The 27,204-nt window shown below is 42.5% G+C and overlaps 1 protein-coding gene across 4 annotated transcripts in view; it reads right to left on the bottom strand.

Moving 5' to 3' along the window:
* LOC308673328 (fibronectin type-III domain-containing protein 3a-like) overlaps positions 1 to 27,204 on the bottom strand; it is a 60,262-nt gene that overhangs the window by 16,018 nt on the left and 17,040 nt on the right. For 3 of the 4 annotated variants that reach the window (XM_081336928.1, XM_081336930.1, XM_081336929.1), the window contains exons 2-16: positions 24,594 to 24,733; positions 18,731 to 18,806; positions 16,680 to 16,756; positions 13,855 to 14,089; positions 11,659 to 11,943; positions 9,760 to 9,815; positions 8,616 to 8,770; positions 8,182 to 8,241; positions 7,407 to 7,545; positions 6,391 to 6,444; positions 5,315 to 5,436; positions 5,041 to 5,215; positions 3,946 to 4,032; positions 706 to 844; positions 213 to 281 (exon numbers count right to left, since the gene is read on the bottom strand). In XM_081336928.1, the coding sequence (XP_081193054.1) occupies positions 213 to 281; positions 706 to 844; positions 3,946 to 4,032; positions 5,041 to 5,215; positions 5,315 to 5,436; positions 6,391 to 6,444; positions 7,407 to 7,545; positions 8,182 to 8,241; positions 8,616 to 8,770; positions 9,760 to 9,815; positions 11,659 to 11,943; positions 13,855 to 14,089; positions 16,680 to 16,756; positions 18,731 to 18,806; positions 24,594 to 24,689 (1,825 nt within the window). In that variant the 5' untranslated portion in view covers positions 24,690 to 24,733. Of the gene's footprint in view, positions 1 to 212; positions 282 to 705; positions 845 to 3,945; positions 4,033 to 5,040; positions 5,216 to 5,314; positions 5,437 to 6,390; positions 6,445 to 7,406; positions 7,546 to 8,181; positions 8,242 to 8,615; positions 8,771 to 9,759; positions 9,816 to 11,658; positions 11,944 to 13,854; positions 14,090 to 16,679; positions 16,757 to 18,730; positions 18,807 to 24,593; positions 24,734 to 25,281; positions 25,398 to 27,204 lie in introns of those variants that run through there. The other variant, XM_081336931.1, reaches the window with a different exon arrangement.

Genomic DNA, 27,204 nt, shown 5'->3' with positions numbered 1-27,204 from the left:
TAAATACGGAGAAGCCGCTGGGCTGAAAATAAATGCAAAAAAAGAATCTGCAGTAACACGATTTTGTATAAAGGCTTCAAGCAGACACCGTGAAATCAAAGGGGTTATCGTCAGCCTGTCCCAATTATTTTAACTGATCAATTCAAAGGGTGATTCATTCCATATTTTTTTTAAGAAATATATACAGGCCGGTGAAACACACGGGCGCTTACCAGGAGAGGCTTCGGAAATTTCTAAGATATACGAAGAAATATCTGATCCTCCGGTATCTTTCGGTGGATCTAATTTAAGAAGAAATGCAAAAAAAAAAACCCAAAAAAACAGCTTAGAACTTGAAAGAAAATCAAAAGTTTTAAGTCAAGGGTAATTAACTGCAAATAACATACTGCTGGGACTGAAAGGGGATTATATTAAGGAGTGTTGTCCTGAACAATGGCTTCTATATGTTTTCAAACAAAAGAGCTGGGCTCAGAAAGGAAGGCTCAAGGTTGAGCAATTTAGCCCTCATCTACAAAAAAGCAACGCACTGCCTTTTATTTAAGCCCAGGTTTGTTCTGCAAAACCTGGAAATTTGCTACAGAACCAAGGAAAAAAAAATACAGCGTGAATGCATCTCTTTCCATTCACCACAACTAAGGACTAAGGCTGGGGAGCAGAGGGGAGGGAAGAAAGGAGCGCTTCAGCAAAGGAATAAAGTTTCCTTACCCCAAGTAACTTTCACATTATGGGAATGGATTTTTCCCTTGACAGCGGGCTTACTAGGAGCTCCAGGTTTGTCAGGGCAGGTGCTGTACTCCACAACTTCGCTAGGCCCACTTTTTCCTTCAGTGTTGTGGGCAAACAACTGTCCCATCACAAAAGAGAACAAACTTAGTTAAACATTTGTACATCGATTTTTTTTTCTTTTCATCAGAGCCTTTTATATACAGGGGAACAAAGATTCAAAACTCTTTCTCCACTAAACGTCCGTGGAGATTCTCAAGTCATCCAGGTCACGGTTGTCCCAAAAGCGCTTCTTCGAAAGACAACTGGGACTTTCCTTGTTTTTACTTGAAAGACATTTCGTTTCTCATTCAAACTTTATTCAGTTCTGAGACTTCATCTTGGATGAGAAGCATCTTAAGTCTTTGAGGAAAAAAACAAAGGAAGCCCACTTGCCTCTTGTAAAAACTCCTTTGGGAACTATTTCTCCACTAGGCCATTCGTACATTACTGGCCTACAAGGTACCACAAAAAAAAACACACGTAAAAGTCCACACAATGAATGAATGAACCTTTATTGTCAAAGTACAACCATGTATACATTGAGGTTGGCTGAGCCTCCCTTCGTGCCCCCACCCCCCAGCTTACAGTGACAACAAACCCTCCATCTTATTACACCATGTGAGCTAACTGCACAACGCACCGGCCTCGCAAGTCAATTATGCATAAAGTTTATAAAATTATTTCCCATTCAAAAGCCTAACAGCCCACGGATAAAAGCTGTTTTTCAGCCTGTTGGTGCGGCTGGCTATACTCCTGTATCACTTATTCGATGGTAGGAGAGTAAAGAGATACCGTCCAGGGTGTGAGTCGTCCCTGAGAATCTTCCTCACTCTTCCAAGGCAGCGAGCCCTGGCGAGGTCATCCAGTGGTGTCAGGGGACAGCCCACAATGTCTTGTGCTGTGCTCACTACCTGTTGTGACTCAGGGCCAGCCTGTGGGTCCGACAGCCGGCTCCGATGTATCGGATGACTCAGATGAGGGGGAGGAGGGAGACGAACCGGCTGATGATGGTTTGGAGGCTTTGCAGAGCCCTCAGCCGGGGACCTCTTCTCAGCTGCGTGAGCCCGATAATGCGGAGGATGATGACCCACAGCTGGCCCTGTTCAAGGACGCCCGACGCAGGAGGCAGTCGGGCAGGAACAAACAAAGAAAGGCTGTGGGACTCCTCGGGAGGAGGCACAGGGAGACCACGCCCTGAGCTCTCAATAAAAGGAGTGTTTGGGGAGGGGCTGGTTGCTGAAAGCAACTCTTCCGCTTGAGGAGACAAGCTCTAGTGTTTTTGTTAATTGAGTAATAAAACTTGGCAGACGCCTTTTAGCCTTGGACGCTCTCCAGTCTCTTCTATCTGAATAGGGGTTTGCCTTATTACAAGGCCAGAAGAGGGCTGGTTCAGAACACTACCCTCTGTAATACTTTCCTATCCGCGGCTGTCAGACCAGCATACCAAACCACAATACCATACGAGAGGACGCTCTCTATAGTAGACCGGTACTAGAGGGTCATTAGCCATTGTTCTACCCTGTTCTTCCGCAAGACCCTGAGAAAGTGAAGTCTCTGTTGGGCCTTTCTGGCCACCTGGGTTGTATTAACTTTCCAGGTCGGATCTTCGCAGAGGTAGACTCCCAGAAATTTAAAGGAGGAAACTCTCTCCACACAGTCCTCCCCGATGTAAAGTGGGGCAGGTTCCTCCTTTTTCCTCCGGAAGTCTGGCACCATCTCTTTCGTCTTGCCGATGTTCAGGTGCAAGTTGTTGTTACTACACCATATGGATAGTTTTTGTACCTCCACCCTGTATGCTGTCTCATCCCCACCTGTAATAAGACCCACCATAGTCGTATCATCTGCAAATTTAATTATTGCAGTAGATGGGTCAGAAGATACAGAGTCATATGTGTACAAAGAGTACAGGTATGGGCTAAGCACACAACCCTGTGGCGAGCCGGTGCAAAGCTTCAGGGGGGTGGACAAAGCAGACCCGACCCTCACTGTTTGTAACCGGTCCCTAAGAAAGTCTTGAATTGCAGATGGAGGGGGAAAATTTCAAGTCAGTCAGCTTCTTGATGAGAGTGCTCGGCAAAATGGTGTTGAAAGCCGAGCTATAATCAGCAAAAAGCATCCTGACATAGCTTCCAGGTTTCTCAAGATGACTTGCTACAGAGTGTAAAGCAGTAGCTATGGCATCGTCTGTCGGCCTGTTCCCCCTATAGGCAAATTGATGTTTATCAAAATCCAGTGGGAGGCATGTCCTGAGATGTTGGAGAACCAGTCTTTCGAAGCATTTCATGACTACAGACGTTAATGCAACAGGTCTGACTCTAAAGAAGATATTCACATGTAGAATAACCCTACTCTCTTCATAACATGAGAAAACAGTTATCAAGTTGAGCACAAAGTAACCAGGAAAGGCTGTCACAGAAGACTTGCAGAACTTGTTGGTGGAAGGGGAATTTGGTAGATCGAAGAAGTCAAAGGAAGAGGATCTTTGTAGCTCAGGATTGAACTGTGGGGTCCTTGGTGCTTTCGGAGATTGCTTGCTTGCTTGTTGATATTTCATTATTCAGCTAGGTAATAGCGTCAGTGCTCGTGTGCCAACCTAGTTGGGTAACGCAACATCCCCAAGCAAACAACCAAGGTCAGAGAGCACCAAGGACTCCACAGACTCAAGAATCTTCATGATTTTCCAATCAATGAACAAGATATTTTGCAAGCTAATAAAGGATAGCTGAAGACTGGGCAGCATAGAGAGATTCACAGAAGTGTCATAAGTCAACACCACCAGCTTTGCATAAAGAAAATCTCAAATTCCAACCTCAGTGTCTCGTTAGAATTTTTTTTAAAAAAAACCCTCTTATAAAGTTGCTGCTACTCAGGTTCCTCACTATTCGACTAGACTAGAAGTCTAAACTTCTCCTAGAGCAGGGGTCTTCAAACTTGGCCCTTTTATAACTTGTGGACTTCAACTCCCAGAATTCCTCAGCCAGGCACGCTGGCTGAGGAATTCTGGGAGTTGAAGTCCACAAGTCATAAAAGGGCCAAGTTTGAAGACCCTGTCCTAGAGCCTTGAAGGGGTCATATATTTCACCTAGTTTATAGGAACAATTCACTATTCAGCAGTTTTTAGGGTAGAATAAGGTGTTTCTCAGCATGTGGTTATATTGATCATCTGGACTTGGTACCTACCCTAAATTTGTAGGAAGTGTTTCTTCTAAGGTCACTTAAAGTGCAAGAAAGCTCATCTCCATTGTACCCTGCTTGGAAGCCATAATCCTGCAGAAAGAAAAGATACGTCCACCACTCACATATTCCTTAGTAAACTTTCCACCTTATAGTCAAGGATTATATAATATATGAATTCACGACAATTGTAATTTTAAAAAAAAAACATAATCCCAGTAATTATTCAGAATGGATTTGTGTTCCTAGTTAAAGAATCTGCATTCATCTCAAAGATTGGGGGAAAATCTACCATAAATAGATAGATGATAACTAGATAGATAGATAGATAGATAGATAGATAGATAGATAGATAGATAGATAGATGATATAGATAGATGGATGATATAGATAGATGCTATAGATATATAGATGTAGATATATATAGATAGATGATAGAGATAGATATAGATAGACAGATGATAGAGGTAGATATATCTTAGATATATATCGTATATAGACAGATGATAGAAAGATAGAGAGAGAGAGACAGACAGACAGACAGACAGAGACACTAGCCAGCCTGCCTGCCAGCCACTGGTTATTAATAAGCACAGTACCATAATGTAGTACAAAGTAAGGTTATAAAATATTTCAGAAGCTTTGTCATAATAATATAAATTACTTCATCTTTGATTATTAGAAAATATTGCCTTTCTCAAAACAAGTAGATCACACATTTCCCAAAACAACTTCTTAACCTGGAATAATAACAATTTTCCAATATTTTAATGTGTTTCTTTTAGCCACCCCTCCCCATGCTCGATAAAGCTATTATTCCTGATAAAATCAGATTCTCTCCAGTTTTTTTCTCTGAATGCAAAGCACTACACAACTCTACTGTTTACTGCCACGGCTATCACCTCTTCTTCTAAGGGGAAGACGTTAAATGACTCTCAGAAGAGCTCGTTGACTACCAGATCCTCCGGGATGGGTGAATGGCACAGAATGCAATTATTCACTAGGCAACCTTCCAATCCACCCCAGAGGGCAGCTGCTCTCTTCCAAGTCTTCTCTCTCCCTACTCTTAAACTCAAGGATCTGGAGTCAAAAGCTACTCACCGAACCTTCTTCTTCCATTTCTAAAATATACGTCAGAGAGTCATCCGAAGACGTGCCATTTGGAGAGCCCCATTTTAGTGACAGCCAGTTCACTCCGGCTTTAGCCAGCTGCGGGGGTAGGGGCGGTGGTGGGACAACTCCGATTGTGAAGCACGCCAACGTCTCGCCGAACCCACTGGAGGGCACAAACAAAACAGGGGGGTTAGGGAAGACGCTGAGCAAGACAAACATCAAGGAAAACGGTGAACGTAACATGCCCCTCCCTTTTTTTTACCTCATGCCAATGTCATTTTTGGCCGCCAGTCTGAATGCGTATTTGGTAGAGGGGGACAGCTTGGTGATTTTGTGCTGCTTTAGATGGCCGTAGTAACATTCTTTGAAGGCTCCGCTCTTCCCCTTTTCAAAGAATAACAGAATGAGAGAGTTGGAAGGGACCTTGGAGGTCTTCTAGTCCAACCCTCTGCTTAGGGAGACCCTACGCCAGTGATGGCGAACCTTTTAGAGACCGAGTGCCCAACTCAACCCAAGTGGTTGTCCAGTCCGTTCTTAAGTCTCCAGTGATGGATAACACAATTCTCAAAAATCCAGTTAACTCTGATGCTTACAGGGTGCTTACAGTCCTCCTCCTCCTCCTCTTCCTCCTCCTCCCCCCGGACCCCCTCTCCCTATCTCCATCTCCATTTTCACACAGAAAAGCCATTAGGTCAGTAATTTCTCAACTCTGGCAACTTTTAAGATGGGCGGACGTCAACACCCAGCCATCTCTGAATGTTGCATTGAAGAAATGGTATAGGGTTTCCTGCCTGAGCAGGGGGTTGGACTAGATGACCTCCAAGGTCCCTTCTAACATTATCATCATCATCATCATTAGTATTATGTTAAAGGTAAAGGTAAAGGTTCCTGCGCACATGCGTGCTAGTCGTTTCCGACTCTAGGGGCCGGTGCTCATCTCCGTTTCAAAGCCGAAGAGCCAGCGCTTGTCCGAGGACATCTCCGTGGTCATGTGGCCGGCATGACTAGACGCCAAAGGTGCACAGAACACTGTTACCTTCCCACCGTAGTGGTCCCTATTTTTCTACTTGCATTTTTTACGTGCTTTCGAACTGCTAGGTTGGCAGAAGCTGGGACGAGTAACAGGCGCTCACTCTGCTACGCGGCACTCGGGATTCCACCCGCCAAACTGCCGACCTTCTGATCGACAAGCTCAGCGTCCTAACCCACTGAGCCACCACGTCCCTATTATTATGTTAGTTTTACACAAATGCAGTCCAATGTCTTCATCAACGTCTGGCACCAAGGTATCAGAATGATTAAGACTCACAATAAATTCATTAAACACAAGAAACATACCTCATCCCATTCTAAAAGGTAGCTAGTTATTTTGGACCCATTGTCATTGGAGCACTGTGAAAAGGGAGGGGGAAAAAAGGTCAGTTTGCTTGGCTATTTAAAGAGGAAATTACCTCCTAATTTTAACCATTCCCAGTACTTCATTCCAATGGGAAATACATGAAATTCACCCCCATTCTCCAGATACATAATGAAATAAAACGGATTTTCATTCTACAAGCTGGGTGTCTGCTGAGGAAGTCGGGAGGTGAAATGTGCATCTCGATGTTGTGAATCCAACACTGCCCCTTTTGTACTTATGAATCATGTTTTCTCACTCTTGACAAAAATCACACCTTTTGGCCAGGGGTCTTCAAACCTGACCACTTTAAGACTTGTGGACTTCAACTCTAAGTCAATGGTTACCTATATGTCTTGAAGGACATTTAACACGTGGATTGACATCTGACTTAGGTAAACTCCAACCTACGTTGTTTTGAGAAAAGGTGGAAAACATGCAACTTCCACTCAATTCATCGTTAACAGCTCGGTGGAACTCTCCTTTAGTCTCATTGTGAAGTAGAACATATATTTACTTTGACCTATTGCTATATTTTAGTACACCCTCATTAAGCAACACCCCAACAGCTTTGATCTGGGGGTGGAGGTTTTTTTTCTTCCTTTAATGGATTTTATTATGTGGTGAATTTTTAAAACTTTAAAAATTTTGCAAGCCACCCAGAGTCTCCTATGTGTACGTTGGGTGGCTGTATCAATTTGTTCAATAAATACATAAAATCTATATTTCCAGGATACTTTTAAGACCTGTATTTCTCCCCCCACTGTCCCCCCCCCACTCCCAGGCATAGTTGATATTGATATTTAGTTATTACGCAGAGCGTGCACTACAAAGGTGAGCTGAATGCATTCAAAGCCAAGTTGTCGCTCCGTAAGGAACATCGTTACAAAGGGGGTGGGGGGCAAAAATCCAGATTTCCTTTGAAAACTCCGTTATGACCAACAGAGAACCTTCTTACCTTCCACTGTAAAGTCAGGCTGTTTTTGGTTTTGTTGACTACTTTCGGTGCCGCCGGAGGATCCGGTTCGCAACTCTCGGTAGTAAAACTCACCAACTCTGAAACAGACTCCTTTGTGGAATGACCTGAGGCTGAAACCCTGCATGAAGTCAATAGAGACACAGATACATCTTAAAAGCAAAGCCTCGGTTTTACCCTGGTTTTTTTTAAAATTCTGTTTTAACTCCTCCTTACGTGTTCATTTTCAAGGTTTGAGATGGGAAAATGCTTTGAAAGGGGGGCGTATAAAGTCTCCGGTAAACTTGGAAAGATAAGTAAATGCTAAGCATACAATGAAACAAAATATACCAAGGAAGTTACCGACATACGACGACATTGAGAGTTGGGAAAAACAGACCACGGTTAACATAAGGCTCTGACGTACAGCTGTTTTAAGGAACTTCCTTTGGAATATAGTCCTCTTATTTGAAGATTCATTGGAAGTGACCTACAGCTCGATCCCTCCCTTCCTCCTCATTCCCCAGACCCAAAATACCTACTTTAAACCTGAATGCCTTTTATACTTTCATTTTGACAAGAAGGTACAATGTTCCCCCAACAAGGAGGTTTAAAAATAAACCAAAAAAAAATATCCGTCCTCTACAGGCACTAAGACAATTCCCATGTCCCCGGCACCCCCTTGATGGAAGGCCTCACCTCCACCCCAAATTTAAAAGATTGTGTGGTCTTTGTTTTATTGTCTTGATATTGATAAACCTTTGCTTTCCAAGCCCACCTGACATGATAATCAGTCGCCGGTCTAAGTTCAGATAGAGTAAAAGTTTCATCCTCACCACTGTAAGGGGGGGAGGGGGGGGGGAAGAAAGAAAAAAGATACCATTAGATCATAACGAAGAAAATAACGAGCCACAAAATCCCTCTGCCTTTTGCACAGAGGAGGGAAAATCCTAAAAATAAGAACATGCTTACAATGACTTTCCTGCAGCTTGCAGGATGGGTGGCACAGTATATAAACTAGGCCTGCGAGCTAATCGTAGAATTTAGTTCCAGGATTTGGCGCTCGAAGTTCAACAGGAGAAGCCAAGATAAGCTCAACTTTTAAAATTGCTTCCATGGAAATGATGCTGGAAACACAATCCTGATTGACGCTGGCCCGCCGAGTTAACAGCTAAGAGAAGCTGTGCCATTCAATTACGGAAATGGACTCACCTGTAAACGGATTTAAATTTTCCATTTTTACCGCTATTCGAAACTGCTACTTCAAAAGTGAAGGCTTCAGGAGTGAGACTCTGCGTTTCTTCGCTCTGGGCTGCAACTGGGGCATTCCAAGAAATAACTGCTGAACGCGCCTCTATCTCAGAGATCTTGGACAACCAAAGGGAAGATGGTTACCATTTGCAATACGAAAACAGGCAGTCTGTGGTTGTTTTGCTGCTTCCCCCAAAATGATGCATTACATCTGCCCCAACTGGATAGGCCTGGAGCATCATCATGAGCCCTGGTGGTGAAGTGCAAAAACTGCAGGCTAACTCTGCCCACAGCCTAGAGTTCGATCCTGATGGGGCTCAAGGTTGACTCAGCCTTCCATCCTTCCGAGGTTGGTAATGTGAGGACCCAGATTGTCAGGGGCAATAGGCAAATAATGCTTCTACACTGTAAACCACCCAGTGTGTGCTATAAAGCGCTATGGGGTGGTATATAAGGAGCCGCGGTGGCGCAGTGGTTAGAATGCCGTATTGCAGGCTAACTCTGCTCACTGCCAGGAGTTCGATTCTCATTGGCTCAAGGTTGACTCAGCCTTCCGTCCTTCCAAGGTCAGCAAAATGAGGACCCAGATTGTTGGGGGGCAAAATGCTGACTCTGTAAACCGCTTAGAGAGGGCTGTAAAGTCCTGTGAAGCAGTATATAAGTCTAAGTGCCATTGCTATCGTTATATACTGTAAGCCTAAATGCTATTGCTATTGCTATAGGGTATAAGGTATAACAGGGCATGGTTGGATCTATATGATGCTACTTTCACCAGCCTGCTTTTGGATTCATCTTGTGGAATTCCCTGGTGTCGTGTATTCCTGTCCTTATCTTTTCCTACTTGAACTTATAGGCTAAGTCACTTCCATTTTCCATCCACTTCTTGTTTTATTTAAACATCTACACACGTGGATGATTTTGTCTGCAGACATGTTTAACTTGTAATATTTAAGATATTGAATTGAAAACCAAATTTGATATTACTTTAAATCCTTTCTATCTTTCTTTGGTTTGGGAAGATTAGAACGAACACACACACACACACACACACACACACACACACACACACAAACACACACACCCTTGATCAATTATTGCAACTTACAGTAGGCTTACTGAAGCTCAAGAGTTCTTCAGATTTTCTAGACTCTGTGTCAGATTCTAGGAGGAAAAATACAACAACATATTCAGTGAAGGGAAAACAGAACAAATATCCCCAGTAAAGTGTTTTTTTTAACTGCAGCACCAACAGATAAAAAGTTGTTAGAACCAGCAAAACACAAGCTGTGCAAAGTTCACTGGCCTTATTTGTTTTTGACCACTGAATCTGCCAAGTTTGCAAGTCTGCTCAGGAGGAGGAGAACGGCACAGACCTCCTTCTATTTTGCCCTATGCCACCCAGAATTTGCATATATCTTGCATGGCCTTTGGCCAATTTAAAATTCTAGTATTTAAAATTTGAATAACTCCCTGCACTTTAGAAATATGGTTTAGAATATTCTCTTTCCTTTCACTAGAAAACTTTCCTAAAAGGGGGGGGGAGTGAATTCTTGAGATTAGACACATACCAAACGATAAGCAAACTTTCCTCAAAGGACGGGCTATGCACCCTGTGCCAGGTGATGCTTGGGAACCCTTTGAAGCACACTCGTTAATTAAGATCAAAACTTCGGCACTAAGAATGCTAAAATGACTGAAAGGGGGAAAAATACGAAGGTTTTCAGGTAATTTTATGTTCGCTTTTCGGCTTGAGGCTTCCATGGTTCAAAGTTCAGAAGGCTAATTAATGTAAAGGGTTGAATAAGCCAATGGAAATAAAGGAACCTGTAATTACGGGTGTTTCTTTCTGACCCCTTTCTTTCACTGGAGAACTGGCTGTTTGTAGGGCAGTCAATGAGGCCAAATTATATTATGTCGATATCTTTGGCCCAGGGAACTCCAGTGCCCCACTTAATAATAGCTTCGCTTCTGTGCTGTCACAACATGGTAGTTTAACCCAGCAGTGAAGCATTTCATCTTCTGAATAGACACATCTCCAGGTTGATGGGAAGACCATTGTGTGTGACAATTGCAGGCTGCACAGAGGTTTAGTGTATTCTACTGAACTTGGGAGTTGCTGTTTGAGAACAGGTAAAAAGGAGTAGATAGATGGTAGGCAGGCATGTAGACGGACACAGACAGACAGACAGATTAGATAAGAGATAGATAGATAGATAGATAGATGATAGATAGATAGATAGATAGATAGATAGATAGATAGATAGATAGATAGATAGATAGATATTAGATTAGATTGATTATAGAGATAGAGATAGATTACATAAGAGATAGACAGATAGGTAGATACATATAGATTACATAAGAGATAGATAGATAGAGAGATGATAGATAGATAGATAGATAGATAGATAGATAGATAGATAGATAGATAGATAGATAACAGATAGATTAAAGAGATAGATAGATTAGATAAGAGAGAGAGATAGGATAGGTGAGTGAGTGGGTGGGTGGGTGGGTAGGTAGGTAGGTGGATGGCTGGATGGCTGGATGAGGAATGGCTGGATGAGGAATTCTGGGAGCTGAAGTCCACAAGTCTTAAAATTTGCCAAATTTGAAGACCCTCGCACTACACCATAGATGATTGGCTCAGGAATTCTGGGAGCTGAAGTCCACAAGTCACGAAAGGGCTATAGCTCCCCACCCCTGCCCTGCCCTGCCCTGCCCTCCCCTAAGCACTACATCATAGGTGGCTAGCTCAGGAATTCTGGGAGTTGAAGTCCAAAAGTCATAAAAGGGCTATTAGTAAACCATGAAGGAAACCATAGGAAGCTTAGGGTAGCCTAGGCAGACTTCAGCATTTCTTTACCTTCCCATGGAGGAAAGGGACGTGTTGGTTTTACCAATTCATAGGCAGCCTACTCCCACACGGTTCCACCCAGCTTATGCACAATTTATTAATGTGTACATCAATTTTCACACACACGCATCCCCAAATTTTACGCACCTCCCATCCCTGAATCAGCGGAAGGGATGGGGCTTCCCCGGGTCTTTCCTACATGCTTCTGTTTGATTGGCCCCAAGGAGCCTTGCTGTCCTTTTCCGTAGCCGTTCTGAACGTTGGTGCTGGAGGAACTGTTGGCTTTATGAGGTGAGGAAGGAGGGCTGCTGGCCTTGTTATTCGTATGCCCGCTCGCCTGCCGGTCTTTTAGCCTCTTCTTCAAATGTTCTTGCATTTTGAGAGTCCTCTCGTCTCGCTGAACAAAATTTGCTCTGCCGTGGGAACGGGACTCTAGAGAGACAAAAGCAGGGGAAAATGCTCATTAGATGGAACACAACTGTGAGAGTTGTGCTTAAGTGCCTTCAAGGCTTAGACAGACACGGAATCAAAGATACTAAATTAGCTGCACATGCTTCACGGCGCTAACAACCAGGCCTATTTTTGCAACATATGCACACATACACAAATTGAGTCTGTATGACTTTAGGTAAGAGGAAAAAGACTGTGAACAAGCACAAGAGTAAGGGTAGGGTATTAAAGATAGGATCCTACGATTTTATTAAATATTAATGCCACACTGGCAGCCCTCAACTTACAACGGTTCATTCAGTGACTGTTCAGAGTCACAGCGGCACTGAAAAACACGTGACTTATAACCATTGTTCACACTTACGACCGTTGCAGCTTCCCCACGGTCACGTGGTCAAAATTCAGACATTTGGCAACTGGTTCATACTGGTTCATACTTATCACGTGACCCAACTGCCGGGATTCACTTAACAAGTGTGGCAAGAAAGGTCGTAAAACGAGGCAAAAAACACTTGACTGTTTTGTTTAGCAACAGAAATTTGCGAACTGTGGTCGCAAGTAGAGGACTACCTGAATTATATAACTAGTACACGTTGCTGCAGACTTAAGGACATGCTAGTACTGTAAACAAGTAGTTGTTGCAGGAGAAGGAAAGGAGGAAGCATTATGAGGGGTCCTTGGTGCTCTCTGAGCTGGCTGGTTTTCTGGCAGACGTTTCATTACCTGTTCTGTTCCAGCCTACTACCGGCCCTGCAGAAAAGGCAGGGACAACCCCTTTACAAAAAGCAAAAGGCTAGAAGTAAGCCCGCCAAATTTATTTACACAAAACAGATCCCAAACAGAGCAAACTGAGCAAAACAAAATACGAACCACTAAAACAGGAGCTATTCAAACGGTTGCCTTCAGCAACCAGCCCTCCCACACATTCCCCTTTTAAACAGTTTCAAGGCGTGACTTCTCTCTGCCTCCTTCCGAGGTGCCCCATTGCCTTCCTCTGTTTACTCCTGATTGACTGCCTCCTGCGTCAGGTGTCCTTGAACAGGGCCAGCTGTGGGTCATCTTCATCCACGCTGTCAGGCTCACACAGCTGGGTCTGAGTAGTAACCAGATGGGAGGGGCCTGGCTGAGAGCTCTGCGAAGCCTCAGAACTGTCCTCTGCAGGCTCTCCAAACCCCTCCTCCTCCTCCTCCTCCTCCTCCTCCTCTGGATCATCCGACCCAACTGCCGAACCCACAGGCTGACCCTGAATCACAACATTACCCAAACTAGCTAACATCTTCAGTGCTACTAAGGACTCCTTACTAGCAACTGATGGTGTTACCTCCTTTGAGTAATGAAACGTCTGCTAGAAAACCGCCAAGCTCAGAGAGCACCAAGGACCCCTCCTTTCAACCCCGAGCTACAAATATTCTCCTTTATAGGAAGCATCTTCTCTGCCACCTTGAGCGACACAAAATGAAGGCAAGATAGAGGATAGATAAATGATCTTTACTACTGTCTTAGGTGCTTTGATTCCTTTGGGTTTGTTTTTTCCCCCCCTCCCTTTCAAACAGCATAGTTGCACTTAACGCAATCCCTTTAAATTTACGTTGGTGAGACAAAAGTCTGTGAATCCTTTAGACCGGTAGCTTTCAACCTCAGCAACTTTTAAGATATGTGGTCCGAGAAAAGTTCAGTTGCCTCTTGGGATGCTTCACGTAGAGTTACTCTATTGCATCCAGAAGGACACAAGAAACCAACTCAAGAGGAGCAGAAACATTCGGCATTGGTTCTGAAAATGTCCAGGTGCCAATGCAGTCAAGGAAGCATCAAGCTCTGGGCCACCTGAATGCAGGTGAGCTTGAGGTAAGATTGCTTCTGCTTCCCCCCCCCTCTTTCCAGCCAATGCCTTACCTTGATCTTGGTAAAGATGAGGCGCAGGTGGTGGTGGATGCTGATGAATGAACTGAGGTGGGATTTCTCCCGTTCCTGGAACCGGAGGGTACACAGGATGAGGGGGGTGGGGAAGCAAAGCAGGGTGGGGGTGAATGTAATGGGGCACGTGTGGAGGAGGGGGATGCATGGAGGGGTGAAATTCAGTCGAGTGTGGCATAACGATGACCTTCCGAACTCCATTCTCTTCAACCACCTGCAACAGAAAATGAAAAAGGGCTCAATGCGGGTTTCTTTAAAAGATAAAATGCAATTACAATGGTAGCTAGTTTGGTCCAGTGCAGGGGTAGGCCCTGTTCACCGCCCTGAGTCCTTTGGGAGAAGGGCGGTATACAAATTAAATTAATAAATAATAATAATAAATAAATCCTTGGGTCTTTTATGACTCATGGACTTCAACTCCCAGAATTCCTGAGCCAGCCATGCTGAGGGGAAAGGAAGAGGTTTCCAAGCTGAGCCATGCTGGCTCAGGAATTCTGGGAGTTGAAGTCCACGAGTCATCAAAGGGCCAAGGTTGCCTACCCCTGGTCTAGTGGTTAAGGCACCAAGTTAGAAAGCAAGAGACTGTGAGTTCAAGTCCCGTCTTAGCCACAAAAGCCAGCTGGGTGACTTTGGTCCCTCTCTCTCCACCCAACCTACCTCGTAGGTTTGTTGTGGGGAAAATAGGATATGTTGGATATGAACACCTCCTGGAGTTGTTTGTAAAAATAATAAAGGCGGGAAACAAACAAATAAATAATGCTCTGAATTTTTCTACATAACGTATTGTTTTAATTTGGGACTTTGGGTACCAAACATTAAACATATGCAGAGAGATCATCCTAAATGCAAACACTGTTAATCATTCTTCAAATTAACATATAGATGAAACGGGACCTAACAATACCTCAAGCAAGATGCAGGCAAACTTCTACTTTTTGCCATCTCTTAACCTTAAATATTTAAGTCAGGGGGGGAAAAATGAAGCACAAACCAAAAATCCAGATTTATTTATTTTTTAACATCGGTGGGGTCTAAATGTACTTATTGGTTCTCGCTAACCTGGAACCCTTCAACTGAGCTGGGATTGCAACTTCCTAGAATGGACAATGCCATTAAATGATGCTGCAGAAACAGTGCTATAAACTAATGCACTGTTGTGACTTTGTCAGCCGCGAAATAAGGAAAATAAAGTTCCATGAGATTTCAGTAATCCCTCACCAAATTCCTAAAATTCTCACCTCCCAGGCTGAGAGCTTGCAAGGTTCTAGGATGAGACTATCAACATTGCGTAACGTTATGACATTTCAAATGGAATTGTTTGGCAGAAGGTATCTGACCTATTTCGTAAGATTTTATTTATTTATTAATGGGATTTATATCCCGCCCTATCTCCCGAAGGACTCAGGGCGGCTAACAACAAAACATATAATAAGTACAGAAATTAAGATAAAAATAAAATTAAAATCATCTTGGACAGTGTCTGAAGCCTAAAAAGCTTGCCAATTCCTAGACTAGAAGACTCAGGTGCCTTCTTCTTCATCTGCCTAACATTACGTTTTACAAGAGAAGGGAGGACAGAAAAGTCTAGCCTCATAGAAAATAAGCCCGTAAGTCTTCTTGAGAAAATGCTCAAGATTTCTCCTCAGATAAACTTAGTTTATTTCCTGCTTAATAAAACGCACATTGACTTTGGGATAAAGGATGACTTAGCAGCTTCTCAACCTTAATTTCTCAGAACATCTAGCCAATTCTGCGCTTTCCAAATTAGGACAGGCTGATTGGCTATCTTGGGGAAAAACAACGAGAAAGATGAATCAGCAGAAGATATGAACCACTTCAAGTTCCTGTTAGCTGACGCCTTGATCTCGTTATAAAGGCAAAAGGAGAAAATGTTTTTCGTGGGGATTTTTTTGTTTGTCTAAACCATGAACCTTGTGATTCCGATGAGCATGGAACATTACAAGGCTGATCCTGAAGTTCAAGGCCTTCTCAAAGATTCCCTTTGAGATTCAGAAGGAGATTATAAGCAGGCTCCAGAATTGTCTGATTCAGCTCCTCTGAAGTCCAACATTCAGAGAAGAGTGGTTCTGAGTCATTCAGGCCAATCAGAAGTTCCACCAAAGCTGCAAAAGTTCTAATGCCCTCCATAACAGCAGTGGAGAAAAATCTAAGACAGGGGACTTCAACCTTGGCCCTTTTATGACTTGTGGACTTCAACTCTTAGAATTCCTCAGCCAGGCACAAGTCCTATGAGAAATTAGGGGAGCCTAAAAGTGACACGGTGGCTCAGTGGGTTAGGACGCTGAGCCTGTCGATCAGATGGTCGGCAGTTTGGCGGGTCAAATCCCGAGTGCCGCGTAGCAGAGTGAGCGCCTGTTACTCGTCCCAGCTTCTGCCAACCTAGCAGTTCGAAAGCACGTAAAAATGCAAATAGAAAAATAGGGAACACTACGGTGGGAAGGTAACAGCGTTCCGTGCGCCTTTGGCGTCTAGTCATGCCGGCCACATGACCACGGAGACGTCCTCGGACAAGCGCTGGCTCTTCGGCTTTGAAACGGAGATGAGCACCGGCCCCTAGAGTCGGAAACGACTAGCACGCATGTGCGGGGGAACCTTTACCTTTTTAAAAGTGACCAACGGGATGAGACAAAGGAGAAAGAGGAGATATTCAGTTGTTGTTTTTTCCCTCCACTTGTCACCCTTGTTACCTTTAGGGATTATAAAGCGTGGAAAACTCCCCGTCACTCACACGGGAAATCTCTCTCTCTCTCTTATAAAAATGTTCAAAGGACCGGAATGATTACCTGAGAGACATAACCAGGAGGCACAAATATTGGAGGCACAGAACCGTTTGGTGACATCATAGGAACATGTGCTGGACCTGAAAGGAAACCAAAACCAACCATGATTCGTGACTCCTTGCAGAGTACTAAAACCCAAGCACATCCACAAGTTTTGTTTGACAGACATAACCATCGAACAGGCCATCATGCGTAGCCCATCCACTTCATTCTTTCTTCCCTCGAACTATTTAGCAAAAATGGGGGGATGAGGTCGAATGCAGAAGGATACAAGTTTTTGCTTCGGTTTCTCCTATGCCAGGGTCTCTCAACCTTAGCAACTTTAAGATGCGTGGACTTCAGCTCCCCCCAAAATCCCCAGCCACCATGGACAAAAATGTCCTCTGCTGTTGAAAATCTCAGTGAAAGAGCCAAGTTCAGGTAAATATTTTTTTTAAAAGACCTCCAGAAAAATGCTCAAAAATATAAGAGGGGTCAAAGAGGCCATCTAGGTCAAAACTGAACAGCCCTCTCTCAACAGAGGGGGAGGAATATGACCTCATCTATCTCCAGTCTACAACACGGTCCTTTCAGCAGATCCAAGAAGGCTCCACACCCATTTGCGCTACTCAGGTGACCCGGAGGACACAGATAAACCTCCAGGTGGCCTCAATGACTCTCTAAAAATATGCAAATGACAGCTGTCTGCAAGGAGTATAAATCCTTCCATTCCATACCAACCAGTCAGAGCTGGAGAAGCTTCTTGGATGAGGAGACAAAAGGTCTTCAAAGAAAAACAAGAAAGTCAGTTGCCTTGTGAAAAAGCATCTTTGAGACAACTATGATCGGGGTGACTGAGAATCTCCATAGACGCTCAAAAACCTAACGTAGAGAACTACTGATCAACAAAAGGTATTCATCTTATATAACTTCTTTAAAGACAAGTGCTTTATAAAGACGGAGGTTGGCCCAAGAGGCATTAAAAAAATTACAGTGGACTCTTGCACTCAATCTGTTTGATGATGCCACACATTGCTTTTGCGGTTTGCAAGAGAGAGAGGCAATTTGAAGGAGAGTCTTCCTCGGCAAGTCTTTATTTCTGTCACTTTCAGACTGAGTGTTATTTAAACTGAACGTCTCTAGAAGCAATACCAAGTAGGTAAAAGCTATACTTGTGACTCTTGCTTGGAACCTTTGGGAAAAAATGTCTTCTCCAGCTTTCCTCTTTCTGCATTTTGGTGGTTCAACAGCTGGTAGTAGCTCACAATGTTTAGGCATCAAAGGAACAAGGCCTCTGATTCCTTCTCATCTGATATATTCTACATCATCAATGCTAGACAAAAAAAGGGCTTTTTCATTGGGTGGTAGAGAAGTTTTATATAAAACTTGTTTTGTTCTCTAACCATGGAAGACTTACTACGTTCTAGGAACAGAATGATGCTCTTTGACTTGAGATAAAAAGAAAGCAAGAAGTTTGGGTCTACTTATTGTGATGCTTCAATCCACGGCCTGGGAAAGTTAGTAAAGACTCATATAGCCTTCCCATTTTCTCTATCCTATCAGAAACTGTCGGAGAATGGGGATCATGGGAAAATGTCCGGTAAAATATCCCCTTATGACATCAGTCTGGATGAGTTTAGATCACGTTCGGCTTATGACCACTCAAAATGCAGAAGCTGAAGAAAGTTTTCACAGAATGACACTGCGATTTTGAGATGTTTACCAAAAGCCTTCATTTTTCCTTGTGGCTTATTACTTGACCCTTAACAATAGATTTGACTTTTCTTTGCTCTATAAACATAAATACTCCTCTTCTAGAGAGATGGCCAGCCCTTTACTGTGGTTATGATGTGGACTTGACTCAATCCAAGTTCCTTCTAAATGTACGGCCTTCAACTTTCAAAATTCTCAGAAGTGGAATTCAGAGGAATTCTTGCGATTGGAGTCTAGATATCAGGAAGGTTGTTTTCTTGTTATGAAACTGCAGAACTATGACAAAGTCCTCTAGCCACATTAATAGGCATGCAGTATCTGATTTCAGTAATTTCAGAGAATACCCTGGTGGCACTGTTTACCTTGAATACACTGGATATGTCCATCTTCAGTTCTAATTGTGAACGTCTCCCCTGGGTTTACTTGCACAAGAATAACCTAGAAATATGAATATAAGTCCTATTTTAAACTTCATCTGAAAGCAACATATGCCTTTACAAAACTAAACATATCAGATTGGAAATATCAGTGATAGTAATCAGTAAAAATCAAACTGAACTTATACATGCATTTATTTTTAACCTTTTAACGGGGCACACACTACAAAATTGATCCAGACGTGAAAATAAATCCAGCAAATTAGAGAGAATCCCTTCCCCGCTAAACTTGCAATTCTTTTCTCCAAATAACATACAGTATTGCAGAAAATTTCGCTTCTCCATTATTCTTAAATCATTAAATGATATAAAAACAATTATACAGAAAAAAAGATATTTCTAATCCAAGTTTGGCTGTTTCCCAGACATGAAAATTGAGGTGTGTCCATTTTTTTTCTAGTGTTTTTATGCTCCCCCCCTTTATCTCCAAATAACTCAGTGGTTTCAATTACAATTTCATTGGAAATTAAGGTGGTCACTCTTCTGCAGCTGATGTTTTATCGAAGACTAAGTGACCACAGAGATCGAGTAAGAGACCAGAGGGGGGGTTGGGGGGGTTACACCTGTCTCCCAGGTAGTATACAGTATACGACCATGTTTTAGACCAGGGGTGTCCAGCCTTGGCAAATGTAAGACTTATGGACTTCAGCTCCCAGAATTCCCCAGGCTGGTTGGGAAATTCTGGAGTTGAAGTCCACAGGTCTTAGGTTGGACACCCCTGATTTTATAAACTTACTGATACATCTTGTACCACATTAGCCTCTTTTGCTATAGAAAGACAAGTGGACCGGGAAAATCCATGCACCCATCACTTCGGAGTTACTTAAAAGAAGAATGGGAAAGCAAACATAAATAAAAATCAGGTAATATTATATGTTTATTATGATACATTTCTACACTCTGGTCCTGTGTTATGCAGAGAGGTAATCAGCAGCCGAATTGTATTGTTTCATAAGAATAGCTTGATGTACAATGCAATCCTCAAGTAGGCCAATCCATCAATGCGAGCTTACATTTATAAATAAAGCAGAACAGCGTCTTTAAGAACACGAAAAACAAGTTAGCAAAACCACCAAACATCAAGGGGTGTGTGTGTGTGTGTGTGTGTGTGTTAGAAATAAATGGCTATTGTGATTTCTAATTCTACTGCGAAATTCCTAGGATCTGGGGAAAAATTTCCCCCAAATGTCCTCACAAATAAATGAGATCTAAGTGAAGTCAGTGCAATGAGGACAGCTACAGTGATACTGACTTAGCAAAAGCCAAATTATTTAACCCGGGAGAGTCTGACAATATCGCAATTCCTGGCAACTGCAGTTGAACAGGTAAACAGCCAATGTGGCGTATTTCTTTTGGCAATCAGAAATTTTCCAATACTTGATTAGAAATAATAATGGTCTGACTTATATACCACCTCTTCTGGTCTTGTTGTGCTGAAGGAGTAGAAAGTTCCCAACCTCCCCCCCCCCCCAAAATTAAATGGCATTAGTTTGACAGTACTTTTTAATCCATAATAATTGTAACACAACTAAAGATCAGGGAAGTATAATTTTATGTGCAATTCCTCAAGAACTTTTGTTTGAATTCAGGAATTGCAGAACTGGCAGCCTTTGACTTAACGACAGTCCATTTACTGACCATTCGAAAAAAGTGACTTATGACCACTTTTCACACTTACGGCCCTTGCAGCATTCCCATGATCACGTGACTTATATTCAGATGCCTGACAACTGACTACACCAGACATGTCAAACACAAGGCCCGGGGGCCAGATCCGGCCTGCAAAGTGGTTCCATGTGGCCCACGAAGCCATCCTGGAAACAGTGAGGGAACGGCCCCCACTGCCTTGGCCCTGGCCCAGAGACCCTCCTCCTGCCAGAGACCCTCAGATCTGTCCCACTCCTGCCCAGGCCCCCATAGGCACCCTTGATGCGAACGATGTAGAGCTGGCCACGCCCACCCAGTAGGCCATACGCACTCTAGCCACGCCCACCCAGTAGGCCACACCCACCCAGGCCACACCCATCCGGCCCCCTGAGGGCAACCGCCATGCTGATGCGGCCTTCAATGATATTGAGTTTGACACCCCTGGACTACACGCTTATGACAGTCGCAGTGTCCTGGGGTCACGTGATCACCTTTTGCAACCTTCGGACAAGCAAAGTCAATGGGGAAACCAGACTCGCTTAACAACCGCGTTATTTGTTTAGCAACGGCAGTGATTCAGTTAACAAATGTGACCAGAAAAGTCATCAAATGGGGCAGATTCACTGAACAAACGTTTCACTTAGCAACGTAAATTTTGGGCTCAGCTGTGGTTGTGACTCAAAAGACTACCCGTATAAACCCCTAACTCCTTTTTCCTTGGATAGGGATACCTTTTAAAAAGCCTTATTGAAATCACCTAGGAAGTAGCTAAAAAGAGGTCAGTGGTTAGTAATTCATGACATCCCTCTGAACTGGGAAGAGCTGCCGCTGAGTGGTACGTCATGTGCTTTGCAAGCGGGGATTGCACAAGTTAATTCTATGACAATTCTAGGCAGGGCTGGAACAGATTCTTGGTTGAAGCCATGATGATGATCATGATAGAAGATTTCTTTTAAAATTCTTATGATTTTAAAATTCAAGCCAATTCAACTTTCCCCCACCCCCAACCGGTCTGGGGTTTTAAATAAGCCAGCAGCTTTCTGACTATAAACTAATTTGATTTTTATTCAGTGTTATTACAGCCCACGGAAGCAAATGTTTTCCTGCTATTCTGATCCAAATGTACCTTTGGTAGAGAGTTTTTCTTAAGACTCTGCATCTTGCCACCAGCCTTTCGATAAGGAACTTTTTTTTTTAACTGACTAAAAATCAAAATGACTGGCTGCTTCCAGATTAAACAATTCTGATGCTATTTTACTTAGAGATGGTCACAATTCTAAGTCTAAAATCAAAAGGCTCTTTTGGTCTTTTAATTCGAGAAATACTGCAAATCTAATAAGCTGTATACCCGCACTAAATGAAAAAGGGCCAAGTTGGTTTAGAATAGAATGGAATGGAATGGAATGGAATACAGCTGGAAGGGACCTTGGAGGTCTTCTAGTCCAGCCCCCTGCTTAAACAGGAGAACCTATATCATGCTAGACAAGACTAGACTGTCTAGTCTCTTCTTAAAAACCTCCAGTGATGGAGCACCCACGATTTCTGATGGCAAGCTGTTCCACTGGTTAATTATCCTCACTGTTAGGAAATTTCTCCTTAATTCCAGGTTGCTTTTCTCTTTGATCAGTTTCCAACCATTGTTTCTTTTCCTGCCCTCTGATGCTCTGGAGAATAATTTGACCCCCTCTTCTTTGTGGCAGTGCCTCAAATACTGGCACACTGCTATCATGTCTCCCCTATTTCTTTTTTTCTTTAGACTAGCCAAACCCAAGTCCTGCAGCCGTTCTTCGTATGTTTTGAGTCTACAGGCCTTGGATCATCTTAGTTGCTCTTCTCTGAATTTTTTCCAAACTCTCAACATCCTTTTTGCAGTAGTGTGACCAAAATTGGTTGCAGTATTCCAGGTGTGTGGTCTCACTAGGGTTTTATAAAGTGGTACTAATACTTTGTGTGATTTTGATTTATATGTAGGTTTATATGTAGAATAGATAATATAAATTCAATAATGACCTAAGAGCAGAGCAGCCAAGCCTTTTGCTTCTTACCGAGAACACGTTTTTTTCCCCCTCCCACAAGAAATCAAAACATGCCACATTTTTCAAAACTCCTGACCCGATTTCCCAAGGCTGAGTTGGTTAAATATTTTAGATTGTGATAGAAAGCTTTTTGAGACAAGTTATGGCTCCCTTCTGACCAAGGAGAGGTACATTTTTATCTCAACTCTTTTCATTAAAAGGTCATGTGCGTAATAGCTAGGACATAATATTGGGTGGCTGTATCTCTGCAGGTCAAAGGGAGATAATTTCTCATTAAACAACCTTCAGAAGGCCGTATTTTATCTGCAGCCGTTCTAGCGAAAAGTTCTGGGGGGAAAAAAATTGCAAGAAAGATAGGGGAACCCACCAGGGGACACTAGTCTTCACAACAGGTGTGGTATCCAGAACGGCTTTGGGGAAGAAGCTTGCAAAGATGCTTACCTTCACATTCATTTCCACAGGAGAAATGTGGAAATATTGATTCTGCAGGTTTTGCTTTAAATTGCCCTGTGTTTAGAACCATTTTTGCAAGCTTTAAAATGCTGGAGAGCTCACTCTCAAGCTTCAAAAAAGAGATCAGAATCGGCTTACCACAAGGTGAAAGTGATTATTAAATGTCAGTTAATTTGGATTTCTGTAGTTGTGTCTGAAGAACTGAACATTTACAAGGCTACTGATAACCTGGATCATGGAAAATAAAACAAAACCTTCAAGGGCTCCCTCACCCAGAAACATAGACAAGAAGTTTAAAAACATACTGGTCAACGTGGAGCCAACAGGGTGGGGAAAAAAAAGATTTCCTGAAGTTTTATTTGCGAACGATATCTCTGGTCATGCAGTCCTTGAATTAATCTAATAAAACTTTCAGGGCATCTAAAATGTTCAGGTCCTTCATAGATTTTCAACTGCACTGGAATGCTTTGCTTAGAAAACTCTCCCATTTCTTGCAATATTTATTTCAAAACAAATTAGCTGGGAAGTAGCCCTGAGCGCTTTCCAAGCTAATGCTGTGAACGCACACAGAACTTCATTTGTGCAATTTTTAACATTAGTGCTGAAACACGCAACTGATTTACATAAATCAATCCATCTTTTCCTTTACAGGGGACCAATATATTTCACAGCATGGATCCGACAAGAATTGATAACCATATAAAAACAACAGGGACTCTCAGTTCCATGCAACAATCTTCTTTTTAAACAATTCTAGGAAGTTCAAATCTGCAAAACAGGGCTTCAAAAATCTACTATTCAAGGAGAAATCCTCTGGGCATCCTTAAAGCAAGATCTGGGATCTAAATTCTTGCATTAGATTATAAAAGTAATCTTAGTTGAGGATCTTCAGGTTATTAGCTCTTACCGTAAACGCTATTATTAAAACTGATTCAACAGATAGAAGGAAATATATCAACACTCCATTGCACAATGCAATTCACTGTAAAATGTGAAAAAGCAATACAAGCAATACTTTCCTAAAGCAAGGTAAGGTAAAGAAAACGCAGCAAAAGCTATTTCAGAACGCCCCAGCATGGATGCTTTAGATTTGCATGTATGGAAGATTCTGTATGTATCTAGACAGAAATACCCATTTTACATCTGGCATAAACAGCTTCATATGTTTTCAGTTCCTTAAACTAACACTCATAATTTTAGAAAATCACATGACAATATGATTCTTCCTGTCCTTAATACACTCAATTTATAAAACAGAATATTCTCAATTTTATGTCAATAGTTCAATTATAGTAACGACAGACTTCTACAGAATGATCATTTCCCCACTGTTTTTAAATTACAATTATATCCAATTGTCATCTAGTTAATTTTTCGGAGTTAACAAGCACACAGCGGAGGAATGAAACCGACACTGACAATGATCTTGGACCTTGTTGTCCAATTTTAATAAAATCGATTGTGTTCCAAAGATTACAAAGAGATTCTCTCGTATGTTAAGTCGTGGCTTGCTTAAATATCCTTTGCTCAATAAACCATAATTAGAGGAACATAATCATGGTTAAGCCATCATCTACAAACTAAACTGGCACAGAAGACGTGATCCCCTCTAAGCATTCGCAAAAGAGAACAATTTGGAGAGATCGACTTACCTGTTGGGTGGTGTCCCCATTGACCATGTGAGGTAGAAGTGGCACTTCATTCAAAATAGGTGTGGCTTCTAATGGAGGTGGCTGGTCTGCCATCATAAGTGAAAGGACCGTTCATCAATGGTTTCTCTCAGATCGACTACCTGGTAAAACAGAAAGGCCGTTTCAGATGTCAACAAGTTTTTATTATGATACGGAATGAATTATCTCTGGGGCTTTGGGCTCTGAAAATCATCCACCTACTCAGGAAAATCCCAAAGCAAAAGTAGAAGAGAAGGACCAGCATCTTACTGGCAACATCCAAGCATAGAACAAGAGTCAGCCTCCTTGCCTGGATATTAAAGATGCTGGTGCCTAGCTTTTCCCCTACTTTAAACACAGCGCCTTCACTGACAGAAAGGATGCTGAATTCTTTCCAGAGTTTATGCAGAAAACTGGTACTCATTTCACTGGTACCCCTCAATTTTGTCAGTGGCGCAATAAAAAAAAAGACAGTGGTTTTCCAAAAGCCACAGCCTTTATCAAGAATGTGCTCGGTTCCGAAGACTCTTCTTTTAATAAAACCTATTTCAACCTTCCACTAGCATATTGGGGAAGGAAAAAAAAAGCCAGCACAAATCAAGGACAGCCCTCTGGGAGCTAAGCAAGCATTCAAATTACTGGTTTAAAAATATAACCGGCTGTGAAAAACATGCCTGAAACGTTTGAGATACAGGTGGCAGTTTGGAGGACTGGATGGCAAAGTTGGATGGTACGCAGTCTCTATTTCCATATTTGAGGTTTCTAGCACATTATACGGCACTCCTGTTTGAAGAAGCCTTTTCTAAAAAGCAAATGATTTGTTGGACACATAGGAGAAAAGAGAAAATTAGGTTGCAGCATTACTTATTTAGATTTATAGCATGGCTTTTTTTTTTTACCAGCCTCTGGAGTTATTACAAGCTCTACAGAGTCTTCACCGTATGAGAGAAAGGGAGAAGTGAAATGCAAAGACTGGGAGCAGATAAGCAATTTACAAGTGGCCAGTTCCCATAAGAATTTAATCAAGATTTTTTTTAAAAAAATACCACGTCAAGGTTTCCAACAACCTCTCCAGAACAAAATTTAGACATAAAGAGTTTCCCACTGCTTCAAAAACATTATTATATTTGGATCTCACGTCCAAAGTCTTGGTGGAGCAGTGGGCTAATGCCTCCTTAAGTAACACCAGCTGCCTGCAATTAGTGCAGGTTCGAGTCCCACCAGGCTCAAGGTTGACTCAGCCTTCCATCCTTCCGAGGTAGGTAAAATGAGGAGCCAGATTGTTGGGGGCAATTAAGCTGACTTTGTAATAATGCCGCTTGGGATGTGTGTGAAAGCCCTAATAAGCAGGCATATACATAGAATGAAGGCTACTGCTAAGCTTGTAAGCCGCCCTGAGTCTTCGGAGAAGGGCGGGATATAAATGGAATTAAAATAAAAAATAAATAAATAAAATAAAGTCAAAGAATACAGTCTGTTACAAGCCTCATCCCAGCCACAGGCAGTTCTGTGTGTGAGGTCCTTAGTGCTCTCTGAGCTGGGTTGTTTTCTTGCAGACATTTCACGACCCAACTAAGTAACATCAGCAGTGCTTGGCCTGTGTGTATTGTATGACATCTTTTCCAAAAAGACTCAAGAGAGCTATTGGCGTCAAAATACAACACCAAAGCAAATACTCAAATGCACATAAAAGATATTTTTTTAAAAATACTGGGGGGAAAAATATACCATGCACCCACATAATCACCTTCACACTCTCCCCCGGGGCAAAGCAGAACAGGTAGGTCTTTTAACACTTCAAAGCTGACCAGACTGTTACTTTGGGGAGAGGGGGCAAAAAAATGAGGGCAGCTACTGAAAACTGACTCCTAGCCACAGTTGCCACCTGCTCTTCAGGTAGGAATCTAAATATAAGAGAACCCCAAATGACAGACCATCCCCAGGTGAGATAGTGTAACTCAAAGAAGAGGGGGTCAACCTATTCTAGAATAGGTCGACCTAGAATAGGTGGTACCTGGCTCAAGAGGAGTAACTGCGAGAGGGATCTTAGACTCCTAATGGACAATCACTTAAATATGAGCCAGCAATGTGCTACAGCAGCCAAAAAAGCTAATGCAATCCTAGGCTGCATTAATAGAAGGACAGAATCAAGATCATGTGAAGTGTTAATACCACTTTATAAGGCCATGGTAAGACCACGCTTGGAATATTGCATCCAGTTTTGGTCGCCACAATGTAAAAAAGGTATTTAGATTCTAGAAAGTGTGCAGAGAAGAGCAACAAAGATGATTAGGGGACTGGAGGATAAAACACACAAAGAATGGTTGTAGGAATTGGGTATGTCTCGTTTAATGAAAAGAAGGATTACAGGTGACATGATAGCAATCTTCCAATATCCAAGGGGCTGCCACAAAGAAGAGGGAGTCAAACCTATTCTTCAAAGCACCCGGAGGCAGGACAAGAAGCAATGGATGGAATCTAATCAAGGAGAGAAGCAACCGAGATAATAAGGATGACTTGCCTTCAGGAAGTTGTGGGTGCTTCAACACTGTAAAGGTTTTTAAGAAGAGATTGGACAACCGTTTGTCTGAAA

The sequence above is a fragment of the Vipera berus genome (genome assembly GCF_964194415.1).
Source record: "Vipera berus genome assembly, chromosome: 11".
NCBI classification, from domain to species: Eukaryota; Metazoa; Chordata; class Lepidosauria; order Squamata; family Viperidae; genus Vipera; species Vipera berus.
This window is presented reverse-complemented; position numbering and strand designations above follow the sequence as displayed.